The sequence below is a fragment of the Aulonocara stuartgranti genome (genome assembly GCF_965226115.1).
Source record: "Aulonocara stuartgranti genome assembly, chromosome: 18".
Classification (NCBI taxonomy): domain Eukaryota; kingdom Metazoa; phylum Chordata; class Actinopteri; order Cichliformes; family Cichlidae; genus Aulonocara; species Aulonocara stuartgranti.
Window position 1 is genome coordinate 31,644,275 of NC_138954.1, and position 14,857 is coordinate 31,659,131.

Here is a 14,857-nt window from a genome sequence, read left to right on the forward strand (position 1 = left end):
ATGGCCTGTATTTGTATAGCGCTTTTCTAGTCCCTAAGGACCCCAAAGTGCTTTACACAACCTGTCATCCACCCATCCACCCATTCACACACTGATGGGAAATCTCTCACAAAAGCCTGAACAGTGGAGCTTTGACCTTTAGCAACATTAAAAAAAAAAAAAAAAAAAAAAAAAGGATGCATTCGACAAAATGATTCATAAACCACGGCCCTGTTCTTTAGACAAGGATACCTTGTAAAAAAGTATCCTTTTCCAGCTCACTTCAACAGTTGTCATAGTAACAGGTCCATCATGGCCGAGCACCTCACAAGTTGTCTCATACCATGGGGCAATTTCCCAGACTGAACTAGTTCTTACCTTTATTTGATACCTATTTCAAATTGTTTTTAATTACAATAAATCACAGCTAACACACTTCAACCAAAATCGATTGAAAACCAGACAGTACAAAAGACTGACATCGCTTTAGGGTTTGAAAAGTGAGGATAATGCAACATACTTTTTTTTAATGGCCATCAGGGGTGACAACTGCAAAAGGACTTTTGGTTCCTACAGATGTTTGTGTGAAAACTGCCTTTGAACTCCATCTCTGTAAATACTTTCCTAATGGGATTATGGGTTTATGGGCTCAGTCATTCATTTTGGGTATGAATAGCACATTTGTAAATTCTGTTCATTTTAACTGTAAAAAGAGGGAAAAAACAGTGCTGGCTAAAAAGATGGTCACTGACTAACAACTTGTGACTGACAAGTCTGCTAGTATGAACCACGCTGTGGTGTGGTTTCAGCCAGTCACGTACCACTCAATTTTTGTAAACCCAGCCAGTTGGTGAGGCCAGGTTGAAAACAAGAGTGTACGATTGTGTCCATTTTTACCACCAGTTAAAGTGCAGAGATCTTGGACTGTACAGAAGGAGATATTGGACGGCTTGAAGAGTAAGACGTTCTGGAGAAAACGTTGAAAAAGACAAAAACAAAAATACTGCAATCACTGTGCTTCCTCTTTCAACTTCTAGTCCTATATCAGTATTGATGTTGAAGTTGACGTTTTGCTTCAGTGGTGACACCTATTGTCCACGGGAGGACTGCATGGCCTCAGTGCCAGTATAAACGGTGAGGAGGCATTGATGACGTCAGGTCTTCTGACACAACCAACACAAAACCATAACAGACATTAACAGGGCACAAATCAGCGAGTGACGTCATGATGTCTGTGTTCATGTTTTATACAGAGGATGCAGAAAGTGAGCTGATTTGTGAGCACCACAAACAATATTATAGTGAGAGCAGAGAAATGTCAAATGTAATGACTTTTCCCTTTTATTTTGCTCACAGCTTATCAATAATCACAACTGAAGTTTTCTGTGTGACTGTTCATGTAAAAACATTGGATGCTGTTGTGCTGCTGTACATGTAGTATGACTGCAGTCTTTGCTTACCCATTCCAGACAAAAACCGTTGAAACTGTTAATCCGGCAGGACAAATTGAGCATTACATCCCTTTCCAGGCCTCATCTGCTGAAAAATAAGTCGAGGCTCTAACACATGAAAATGTGTAAATATGCTCACTTATAGAGCAGGGCGATATGACCAAAACTATTTATCACGATATACATTTGAAAATTTGCAATAACGATATAACTGACGATATAATTGACACTAGACAAAATACTTTACAACTCCACAACTTTATTAGTGAAAAAAAAACCATCAATGTATTTTCACTTAAACAAGCAGCTGTTTTTTTATGTGCATTAAAGTTATATAAAAATTTAACAGTGCAAATTCCTCGCTGACAGTTTAACCAAAAGGCATTTCCAGTGGAAATTGGCCGACATGTCCTCAGCATAACCATGTATAATACCCACAAAACTTAAAAAGAGCTTATACACACACAATATGGTAATATTATGCTGAAGCACAGTACGTATCACTCCGCGAGGCTCCTGCCTACGATAGCCGTAATGCTCCGACAATCCATCAAGCGGTGCGGCTTCGTAGCTTAGCAAAGACGTCTGACAGATTTTCGAGCGCTGTGTACCACATAAAATCGTTTCGAGGTCAGTAAACACAACCAGAGTTCATACATAAGGCACACGGGATTATAAGGGGCGCTGTTGATTTTCAGAAAAATCAAAGGATTGATTTTAAGCGCGCCGTATTTTCCAAAAAACACAGTAATAACGACGGCCCGCTAGCATGCGCTACCAAAAATAGTGCTTTGTTGTGTATCTGATGGACAAAAGCTAAACCAGTTCCACACCACTGAAGTTGCAGCATTTTTACAAACCAGTTCTGGTTCATCCATTTCATTCTTTCGCCCTTCTCATTCTCTGTCGCCGGCACGCTTTTTCCTCCATGTGCATATGAAAACAAAGGCACTGCGCATGCGCGTTTTACCCATATTCTATTGCAATATTTCATTTTCTTATCATTGCCCAACATTATACCGGTATTACCGTGAACGGTATGATATGGCCCAGCCCTACTCACTTATTCCTGATACTGTTATTCTGGTCACTAAAAACGTCAAATGTTGATACCATTTCATCTCTAGCACTCAGAAATGTAGCAATTACGTTTTATGAAGAGATGATGTGGGCTGAGAATTAAAGTATAACACAAGCGAAAAAATTACTATTTCGTCTGAAATGAGACAAGAAAACGCTGACATTAAGCAGGCACAATACACAACCTTGTTGCACATGGTTGGTGCCGATGTGTTAGGAGTGTCCAGCAAGCCAGTGAGATGTTGCTCTGCTCATTTACAGCAGTAACTTGAAGCTTGGCTAGGTCAGCAGACTGCACCACAATCCCTGCTGAGGAATTTGACAGGAACTGTCCACGGGAACAGTTTTTTGCACATTAAGTATTACTCAAGTGCATTCAAGTGTGATCTGAAGCTGTCATCCCCATAGGCTGTCGGCAGGGGATTTCAGAAGTTGAGAACAATATAAAATAGCTGAAGTTATAGTTTTAGAGATCCTTAAAACTTAAACTCAATCAGCATTCTATTCTGAATGACGGACCCTATATACAACAATAATTATTAGATCCCAAGTTGTGGGACTATTTGTTAATCAAACCTGGTCAAATTGCAGTCCCACAATCCTGACAAGGCAGATTTCACATAGTTAATATTTACTGTTATAGGTCCCCCATTAACCCAGTTTAATCACACATGAACGCAATGTTATCCCTCAAACACTACTGTCATCAGAAAACCACCTCAACTATGAATAACACACTTTTTAGCTCAGTTCACACTCCAGTCTGGTCATTACTGCGAAGAGGTCTTTTAAATTAGGGCTTATGGGACACCGTACTCTGTATACCGCAAAAAGATTAATGATAAAACAAGTCAAGGACAGGTAGTTTCTGTTTAAGTTATGTTTCTGCCTGGTTACAGTTTTAGGTGGTTGTATGACCTAACATAGATGTTACTAATGTTTGCTTGAGCAATTTTCTTTGGTATCAAAGGTTTCATAGACCAAATATTTGAAGCAAAACACTCAGGTGATTAATAACTAATGAAAATGTGTTAGTTGCAGCCTTTCTCATGAACACATCTAAAGAGTTTTAAAAAATGACGTCATTTGTTGGGGGGGTGAATTGTGGAAAGCTAATAATCATAATTATTAGACAGGAAAACTACACACAAACATTTACCACAACTCCACTGTAAGTTCCCAAGGATACCTGTAAAAAAAAACTTTAGTCAAAGCAGATACACACGCAGGACTTAACAAAAGGTCCATGAATGAAGGATTTGTTCATTTTAGCCAAAGACCGGATATTATTGCATAAAAAATCCCAACGAACTATAGCTGTGCATATTGAAATCTGTCTGTGCTTTTCATAATGAAAACTGCTGTGAAACAATGAACCTCAAATTCTCTGAATGGGGTCAAACTCTAAAATTTGAAAAGCTGGAGATCTACAGGCTGTGTTCAGTAGGACAGAGCCTATTTTTGGACATTCAATCTGTACTGAAGCTATAATTTCTGTTCAGATGCAGTTTGTCTTCTGCAAGCTATATCTGAGGACAGCCTGGCCATGGGTCAGAGAGACAGTGAACACTGAATTAACCTTTTCCTATGTCTCAGAATAGTCAATCCAATTTATCATTATTCGCCTGTGCAAGTCCCTGCTACTCCTTTAAGTCATAAAGCAAAGCATCTCCTCTCAAACACTCCACGAAGGGTTGAGAGAAAATAAGAGGAGAGAGAGGTGATGACACCTGGAATGATATCAGAATCAGAATCAGAATACTTTATTCATCCCGAGGGAAATTAGGGGTTACAGCAGGCAGCACGCTAATGGCGCATGCGCACTCACAAAGGAACCTTCTGACCAACTTTACACAAACATCACATTGGGCAGACATGTCAGAAGGTAGGCTGATAGGAAAAAAAACAACGAAAATACACTACATGAGGTAAGAGGAGGAGAAAAAAAACTCCACTCAGACTGAGCTCCTAGTGGGAGAACAGTTTGATAAAAGAAAAAACACCTCGGTAAGTTTTGACAAATGTCACATTTCAGAAAGCATCAGCAACACAGCAAGGATGCAGGCATTAGAGCAACAATGGGTAGAAGCCAAATTAAAATGACACATGGACAAGTTAGATAAAGGTCAAGAAAATTAATAGCAGGCCATGAATCTACACCTAAGGTGAACAACTACCAAAACACATACTACATGCCAAAAAAGGTAGGATGCCACTGGACAAAGTGACTTGTCTCTGTGTGTTTTTCCCCCTAGAAAGTCATACACTGCAGCTGTATTTCTGTATTAATTATAGTTAATATTTTAAAGAAAAATCTCTGTGAGAAACTAGTTGAACTATTGAGTTCAACCAAAGGAAAAAAGTGTCAACTCTGAATACATGTCTGGCAGGTGGGGTTAAGAGCACCAGCTGCATGAGTGTATTAGCTGGGAATCAAAGGAGCTTGCAAAGAAAAGCGTCTGGACTTCTTTAAGTTGCTTGAAGACGTTTCACCTCTCATCCGAGAAGCTTCTTCAGTTCTAAGCTCCTTTGACTACGATGACCTGGATGACTGAGAACCTTCACAGACATTAGCTGGGAATGTTTCCTCAGACTAAAATGATGTCTACGCATCACACCTTAAAACCCAACTAAAACTCACTGACTGGAAATACATCTTCCTCAGTCTTCATGTGTAGATGAATGATTACAGCACTAAAAGACTGCCAATCTTACTGGTACTGACCATCATACTAGGCACATGGGGAAGATGGAAGCCTTAATGATTACTTTTCACAATAAAAGCCTCACTGAACATTGATTAACCTGGAGATCGGAGGTTTTTCTGGTGTTTAAACTTGTGGATTTGCTTTGACTCAGCAAAGCAGTTACAAGGTAACAAGATGACACACCCAAGTTAAACTTGTCCAACTACTAGTCTATGACTGGTTTTAGATTTTAATAACCATCATATCTCCTTTAGGGTGAAGATAAGACCAAGATAAGATGTGTTATATTCTATAAAATTAAACATAGAAGAAACAAATAATTCCAAAATAAAATTATTAAATACAGTCATACAAAAGTGTAAAAACTGACCGCCTAATGAAAATACAAAAACCGATCACAGTCAAAAAGAGTTCTTCCAGAAAACAGAAGAGTTCTTCCAGAAGATGTCCCTTTCTCTTTCGGACACACTTTTCACATTCAAAGGCAGGCAAATCGCCCCACACTTTGTCCACAAAGTTGCCACAAGCCAAGCTGATGTTGTCTAACTAGTTAGTTAAGTAGTTAGGTGGTGGCAAAAATTAGCAAGTTCTACTCATACCAGTGATTCACCCACTGAATTACATGCCTTGCACTGGGCTTTTTGTTGTTTTTTGCCTAAGCTATAGCCTGGTATTAACATTGTTTACAGATAAAATATAGCTCTAGAAATTTTCAATTTTAGCAAGGGAATAAAGAACCAGACAAATATTTCATACTGTTATACCTGTTCAGCTAACATCTATTGACTTATGTTCACTAATAAAGGTAGGCTAAATCATTTATTTCTGTATTGAATAAATATGATTGGGTGCCATCCTGCTGGTATGCTGGTAAGCAAGAGATAAACTCCCCACTGTCTCCTTCCCCTCTCTCCCTGCATCTACATGCAGCAACTCGTAAGCAGCTTCGCTGTTCCCAGTCACTGCTACATAATTAGCAATAAGCATTGTAGCTTATGAACAGTGCTACATACATTGTTTGCAAGATTAAATCCCTTCTCCCCAACCCACCTTAGTTTAAGATGATCTGATCAGTCTGACTTGCATCATAGTATGATAACAACATTGCAGGCTAGTTTCTTACTTAAAATGACCTGTCTCCTATACATAAGTGTAACTGCTGACCTTTCTGTTGACAGAAATCACATGACCTAGTATAAGTAAACATCATGACTCCTGCACCTTTGAGTCTCATCATTGACAATGCTGGAAAATATTTTTTACTCAAGCAATCGCTGGATAGGTTTTTACTTCTGAAAATCACTCTTGATGTATCTCTCAGCCCCAGATGAATTGAGCCAGACAGAACAGTCAGATATATTGGGATTATGTAACGTTGTATTAAAATGACATATTACATGCAGAAAATGATGTTTTTACAATTATTTACTGTTGTATACAGTTACTACTACTCTGCCCCTAAACCTATTTAGAAGCCTTTCTACTGATCACAACAACAACAAATCAGTGAGCCAATTAGATTTTCACCTGGCAGACTAATGTTAGGTTTCTTTCCAGGGATTCCTGAAAGTGATCCCAAACACCCCACGCTAAATTTGTAATGTCATATGATGAGAAGATGATAGCTATGGAACATTTGGCCCAGCAGCTTTTTTGACACTAATATTAATTACATGTTATGTCCTGGACACCAGATATTTTAGTTAAAAAATAAATACTATTTCCCCCTGGAAATATGCTTGAAAAACAAAACGAGGCTAGCACTGCAATGCCCGCGTGTGTGCTTAAAAAAGCCTCTTGAGGCAAAAGTAAGTGGCGCACAGATGGAGTATTTCTGGTGTAGACATCTGTGTAATCAAGCTGGGACCTTTTCAACATTCACTACTGAAGATAAACAACATACTTGTACGAAATCATAACAGCAGCAGGCAGAACGTGACCCTGCTTGGCAATAACAGTGTAGTAAACATGAAACCCACCACAGTGTACATCATCTAAGACAAAACTACATATCCGCACAATGGGAGTCTTTCCCCAATATCTATTTACTCTGAAAATTTTCTAGCTGCCTCTTACTATCGCTGGCAGTTTATCTTACTAAAGCTCTCGTTGTACCTCACAGTAAGACCTGCCGCCTTTTCTAAAACTGGTGCTGTAACAGTATAATATAGAAATGTACCTGCAACTACACAGCGGTACCCCTCATCAGTACAGCCTGCTAAAAGTAAACAGATGACAACACCGCCGGCTAATTGAGCGGTTTCCAGCACAAGATATACAAACCTATATTTTGGTAAATGAAGCGCAAAACATGGAACCATGCAACGACTCCAAATCGCATGGATATATGTAGCCAGAAATTAGATCTGCTCTACGCCATTTCAGGGAATATTAGAGGTGCAGCTTGGCGTCTTGGCCTTCTCTGACAAGAAGCTAAGCTAATGTTTAGTAATTATAAGACATGAACAACAACAGAAATTGGTAGTGTGGTTGTCTGTCGTATGTAGCTGCAGTGAGTGAAGCATTATTTGGATGTCGTGACAGTCGGTTGCTAAATATTTGGTGGAAAAGCTACTTAGCTGGGCTGGCAAGCTGTGGCTAACACCCCCACCCTCGACGCAAAGGGACAAAAGGCCCAAACATTTATCAGCCGCTATCAACCTTGACACAAGCTACTCCAAGGCAGCTTGTGTAAAGATTCCTCTGTAGATTTTTAACACTGCCAGGGGTCGCTTATTGTTATCTAAATATGTTAATAGAGAAGGATTGGAGCTGTCATCCCACCCCTTCTGTCTCTGCTTTTACCACGTCATTGAACTATCCAACACTGCGGAAATACGCCGCTAGCTAGCGGCTAAGAGCTAGGTAAATGCTAACTGGCAGTCTAACTGGCACTTGTTGTAACTTACCCGTGTCTCCGATGATGATGTATTTGAAGAGGTACGCATACGCCATGACCCCTGGTTTGTGCAGTTAGCTGTCTAGCCCGTTACACCTTCGTAAAATCGAACGTTACCGTGTGAAGAAAGTGGCTGACAGACTGTTAGCCCGTTTCTCTCTGTCCGTGCTGAGGAAGGAACAATAAACAGCCAGAGCCTCGGCTCGACGTCACACGGTCCGCCCTCGCCACGCTACACAATGAGGTCTTCAGGGTCTGCTCGGAAATTTACGATGCATTTCACTAATTCCACTCTTAGTGGAAATGATGGGGGGAAAAAATCACCTTTTTAAAAAAAAAAAAGTCAAACAAATTTTTCAGGAGGTATTAGAATCACTTCACTTTGTTATTAAATGAATAAAAAATGAAATAAAAAGGGAGCAGAGATCACTGCTGCCACCTTCACAACATATAAAACAAATTCAAGGATAAACAATGTAAATGACACAACACCGTGAAGCGGTATGCATAATACCATAAACAGTACCACATAGCAATGGCGATTCTAGGCTCAAACCTTTAGGGGGACTCAGCTCCCAATCATGTCATGCATGCAGTGTAATTAGTATTAATGGAATATGGTGTTTGCAACAAATATAATAATCCCCTTTTACAGTTGCAAACCTCTATTCGACTGGATAAACATTACAATTTTACCTTCAAAAGCAGCCTAATAATTGGATGATCAATTGTAGTGTCAAAGAATAATTCAGAGTAGTGATGGGATTTCCGGCTCTTTTTAGAGAACCGGCTCTTTCGGCTCGGCTCATTAAAAAGAGCCGGTTCTTTTGGCTCCGAACCGGCTCTTCAGGTTGTTTTGTTGCTTTAATTAATTTAATTTAATTAACATCCATCCATCCATCCATCCATCCATCTTCATCCGCTTTGTCCAGGGCCGGGTCGCGGGGGCAGCAGCCTAAGCAAAGAGGCCCAGACCTCCCTCTCCCCAGCCACCTCCTCCAGCTTATCCGGGGGAATACCAAGGCGTTCCCAGGCCAGCCGAGAGATATAATCTCTCCAGCGTGTCCTGGGTCTGCCCCGGGACCTCCTCCCGGTGGGACATGCCTGGAACACCTCACCCAGGAGGCGCCCAGGGGGCATCCTTGTCAGATGCCCGAACCACCTCAGCTGGCTCCTTTCGATGTGGAGCAGCAGCTGCTCTACTCTGAGCCCCTCCCGGATGGCCGAACTTCTCACCCTATCTCTAAGGGAGAGGCCAGCCACCCTTCGGAGGAAGCTCATTTCTGCCGCTTGTATCCGCGATCTCGTTCTTTCGGTCACCACCCACAGCTCGTGGCCATAGGTGAGGGTAGGGACGTAGATCGACCGGTAAATTGAGAGCTTCGCTTTTACACTCAGCTCCCTCTTCACCACGACGGACCGGTGCAGCGTCCGCATTACTGCAGCTGCAGCCCCAATCCGTCTGTCGATCTCCGGCTCCCTTCTCCCATCACTCGCGAACAAGACCCCGAGATACTTGAACTCCTCCACTTGGGGCAGGAACTCATCCCCGACCCGGAGTGGGCACTCCACCCTTTTCCGGCTGAGAACCATGGCCTCAGATTTGGAGGTGCTGATCCTCATTCCCGCTGCTAATTTAATTAACAATAATATAAAATTATGCACAAAAGGAATATAAAAAATGTAAAAAAAAAAGTGTTTTATTTATATATGTTTATATATAAATATTTACGGTGGCCCCTAGAGGCAAAGCACGTACAAACTCCAAAACACAGCTACCTAGATCACTTAAATTACACAATTGAAAGCATACTTGTATGGTTTGTGTATTTATACACAAGCACTCATATATATACAAATAATTTAAAAAGTTCATTTACCTGTTACTACACCAAATCCAGTCGTTGGTACTTGCTGGCTTGTGTAGCCACTAGGTAACAAAAGCTCAACACTGTGCCTAGAATTCTGGAGCACTTCTTGTTGTCTTTTGTAGGTGTTTTGGAGTTTTTACGTGCTTCTGAGTTTTTACGTGTTTTGCAGTTTTTACGTATTTTGGAGTTTGTACGTGCTTCAGGGTAGTTAGCAATGCTACACACCTGTTACTCTAGTCTGTATTATGTAATGATTCAGCACTCCTTAGGTTTTGTTATACATTTTTAGACAGCGATAAGATCAGCTACACACTCCACAGAGGCCCAGAGTTACTGTTAATATAAAAAAATGTAATGCTGTCCTTTGAGATTTTAGCATTTAAGACTATGAGTGTAATGGATCTAAAACTGTTTAAATCTTCAGAACCGTCTACAGTCAGGTGACATTGAAACTAAAAACAGCAGCAGAAGGTTTCAGTAATTTCAGTAACTAATTTGTTCTTTTCATTTAATAATAATAGTCTATATTATATCAACAGCTACATTCACCCTGGAGAGAAACTAGTGAGGCAGACCATGAGGACTAAGCTGGGTTTCTGGGACCAGAGGTTTGGAGAAAGGTCTTTCCTTTCTTTCATCATCACAGCTGTCCTGTGCCAGATATTCTGTTGACCAACTGAGAGTCTTCATTTAAGAAACACCAGGAAGACCGAAGCTCATGGCATTGATCAAGCGGGACTCATCATCTTCACCAGCAGCTCCCTCACAGGGAAATCGTCAGCACTCCTCTGTAGGCCCGCCCCAGGAGATGGATAAACCCAGCATTTCATGAACACTGTGATGGAGACCTTTGGTTTGTGTAACGTTATAAATACTCGGATACTCTCCAGAGTCTCCGGACTTTTACATAAAGATATTATATTCAGTCCTGTAGAAAGTTATATATTTAAAAATATATTATCCTCTCTGATTACTCTGGTATGAATAACTCTGAATCACTTTATGGTAAATAACACATTATCTGCAAAAAACTGAAAGAATTCCAGATGACAAGTTTATAGTTAAACATACAAGTGACGACCTTTGACCTTCATCAGGTTTTATTTAATCGTGTCAGAGAAACTCAAACGTGCTCTTCATGCAGCTGAGTACATAAAGTGTTTAAAATGGAAGCTGTGCAGGTCTGAGATCAGCAGCTCTCTGAAACACCAAACAGGTCCTGTTAATGCTGATATACAGTGACACAGCTACATGGGTGATTAATCCTGTTGACTTTTTGTCTTTAAATGTATCAATAAAACAGCTGCAGCTTTCACTACAGCACATGTGGTACTTTAACCTTTGCACTGTTTTCATCAGTTAATTTTGCAGTTAACATGTGAACATGTTGGATGATCTGTCTGCTGTCATTGGGTGGTGCTGAGGTCTGAATCTGAGGGCAGCTCCTGTAATCACAAATAGAACAGAATCATCACAAACTGAATTATAAAATTTATCTCTTAAATCTGAAATAAAGCTGATCCTTCTGTCCTCACACACTCAGGATCTTTAGCTCTTCTCTTACATTTTTTTTCAGTTCTACAGTTTAATCCACAGTTACAGATTAATGAGGAGTTACTGAGGTACAATCTTAAAAATTTTTTAAAAAATGGTGTTACTGTCTTAACACATGTGGAGACTGAAAACATGCTGTTGTTTCCACATATTTAATAATCAGCTCTGCACAGGAGCTGAAGCAGAGTGCAGCCTGTTGCTTTTACAGTATAACACTTGTAATGAAAGTACAGTAACGATAATTAGTTACTGACGTTTCTCTTGATTTCTTTAGTCAGGGTAAATTCATTCACCTGCACGGGTTAGCTAAACGAACTTTACAAAACAAGTTTCCCCGACAGCCGAGTGCTCATCTTAGCTAGCGAGGTCCTGAGACCTAGCTAAGGACGGTAGTTACGGATTAGCTTACAAACACGTTTAACTTACCGAAAAAGTGCAGCGGGGCCTCGGGTCCTTATGTCGGTCGGGTAGTCCAGTTTACTGAAAAACACCTCAGGCTGTCAGGTTAAAACAATCAGGCGTGTTTTCGTAACGTAAACGCTGGCAGTCCTCTCAGAGCCTAAGCTCTATCTGCTATTCCCGAACAGAGATACGCAAGTTTCTCCGTAACTGCAGCTGTCAGTCAAAGCTGTTATGATGACGTTACACCCCAATTTAACATCACCGCGGTAGGAATTAGAATCAAACTTATGGGAAAGGAGACCCCTTGGACATAAATCAGCGTGGTGAGAACTATTGATAACAAAAGAAAGAATCTTTGGAAAAAGTTTATCTTAGGAGAATTAATTTATTTTAGTCTGACCCTAGTCCCATCCGCTAACATAGAGGAGGCGGGGTTTATGACATATACTGCAGTCAGACACCAGGGGGCGATAGAGACGTTTTGGCTTCATTTTTGGGGTGCTGTCGCATCGACCATCTTTTATACAGTCATTGGTTTATACGTGCTTCAGAGTTCGTACCTGTTTTGAAGTTTGTATGTGCTTTGTCTCTAGGGACCACCGTAAATATACTTTTATTTATTCACTCCACATAAAATGTAATAAATAACTCATATAATACAAAAACAAACTATTCACGTTCCACTTTTAACTATTTCAATTTTCAGCTTCTTCTTTTAAATACATTTAAAGTGAAACAACACAAAACACTGCAAACCACAACACAATTAAATATAAATTAAAATATGAAAACAAAAAGAAATGGTAAATGGCCTGTATTTATATAGCGCTTTACTAGTCCCCAAGGACCCCAAAGCGCTTTACATATCCAGTCATCCACCCATTCACAGACACATTCACACACTGGTGATGGCAAGCTACATTGTAGCCACAGCTGCCCTGGGGCGCACTGACAGAGGCGAGGCTGCCGGACACTGGCGCCACCGGGCCCTCTGACCACCACCAGTAGGCAACGGGTGAAGTGTCTTGCCCAAGGACACAACGACCGAGACTGTCCAAGCCTTGTAACCTTCCGATTACAAGGCGAACTCCCAACTCTTGAGCCACGATCGTCCCCAAGAAGATGCACCTTCTCTGTCACATGCATGAATAAACTTTCTGAGTCCTTCAGTTGTGGATGATTACTATACCTTTCTAATGTGACATTGTTGTCCCTGGCTCTCTTTCTCTGTCTCTCCCTCCCACTCTGTTTCTGTGCAACTACCGCCCCTCCCCCCTCTTCCCAGCGCAAAGCACAAGGCTGGCATGCGGAGTGAAGCGAAAAAAAAGTGCGAGAGAGAGAGGGTGAGAGAAAGAACCATTTTAGTGTGAAGCCTTTAGTTATTAAACTCAAGCCAAAGGCTCAGTCATTAAAGACGTTTCTGAATTATTTGTGGCAAAGCAGAGAAGACGAGAAACATGCACAACATTATTCCAGTCTCTCAATCAGTGAGCCTGAAATTTACGGTTAGTGATGAACCTCAGAGAAGCACGACACACAGAATCAACCATTCGAAGACATTGAGCAGAAGCATTCATATATAGAATATCACCATAATCCAGCACAGGCAAGAATGTTGCAGCAACAAGCCGCTTCTTTGTATTAAAAGAGAAACACAACTTATTTTGAAAATAAAATCTCAGTTTTAACTTCAGGTTTTTCACAAGATTCTCTACATGTGGTTTGAAGGTAAGCGAGTCATCAATTAAGATTCCTAGATATTTATAGGTGTGAACCAACTCTATTTTATTACCTTCAAGAGTGGTTACTGATGGGATTGTTTGGGCTCGTCTCCTTGATTTAGAAAACAACATGATCTTTGCTTTGTTTGCGTTGAGAACAAGTTTAAGCTGAAATAATGAGTGCTGGACAGCAAAAAAGGCTTTCTGCAAGGAGTCAATGGCTTGGACAAGAGTTGAACCACAGCTGTAAATAACTGTATCGTCAGCATAGAAGTGCAAGTTTGCATCTGGCACATGTAGACTAAGATTGTTTACGTAAATGATAAATAGAAGGGGACCTAATACAGAACCCTGTGGCACTCCGTTGTGCACTGTAACAAAGTCAGAACATAGACTGTCAGATTTATTGCACCGAGTCCTGTTACTGAGGTAGTTTGAGAACCATGCCACTGCTCTCTCAGAAAGTCCTGACTGGAAGAGTCTAAGTTTTAAAATACAATGATCAACAGTGTCAAATGCTTTTGCCAAATCAATAAAAAGGGATGCACAGTATTGTTTTTTATCAAGTGCAATAGTAATATCATTTACCACTCTAATTGCAGCTGTGATAGTACTGTGATTCTTCCTAAAGCCTGATTGATATTCAGATAAAATGGCATTGGTGTGTAAAAACTCCTTTAACTGCTCACACACAAGAGCTTCAAGAACTTTGGTCAGCACAGATAGATTAGATATTGGTCTGTAATTAGTTAACACTGCTGGGTCGCCCCCTTTTAATAGTGGAATAACAAAAGCTGATTTCCATACTGAGGGAATTTTATTCGTATCCAGTGTGAGGTTGAAAAGTGTTGCGACAGTCAATAAATGTGGTAAAGCTACAGCTACATAATCTTTGGTGAATTTGACTACATGTCCACTCTCACCAGTTTCTTTTTGCTCTCTCTCTTTGCTGTCTTCACCCTGCGCTCTCTCTTTCTCTCCCTCTCTGTCCTCTCTCAGTCTTAAAACTTAAATGTTACAGTGAATAAAAGGCATATGGATTTGGAGCTGTACTGTAAACAAACACTGAAGCCCAATTGCTTGAGCAGCCCCAAAAAACAGTTTTAATTCACCTATGCCCCATAGCAAATGCCTTTCAAGTTTCAAGTGAGACCATGCTTCATGAGCTTTTTTTTAGTTTCAAAAAGACATA

General features: G+C 40.5%; 1 protein-coding gene across 1 annotated transcript in view; it reads right to left on the minus strand.

The window, feature by feature from the left end:
* The window catches only part of rab2a (RAB2A, member RAS oncogene family), a 29,189-nt gene extending 20,841 nt beyond the window's left edge, over positions 1-8,348 (minus strand). The window contains exon 1 of the mRNA XM_082512427.1: positions 8,128-8,348. Coding sequence (XP_082368553.1) covers positions 8,128-8,173 — 46 coding nt within the window. The 5' untranslated portion in view covers positions 8,174-8,348. The remainder of the gene's footprint in view (positions 1-8,127) is intronic.
* Positions 8,349-14,857: the final 6,509 nt, after the last annotated feature.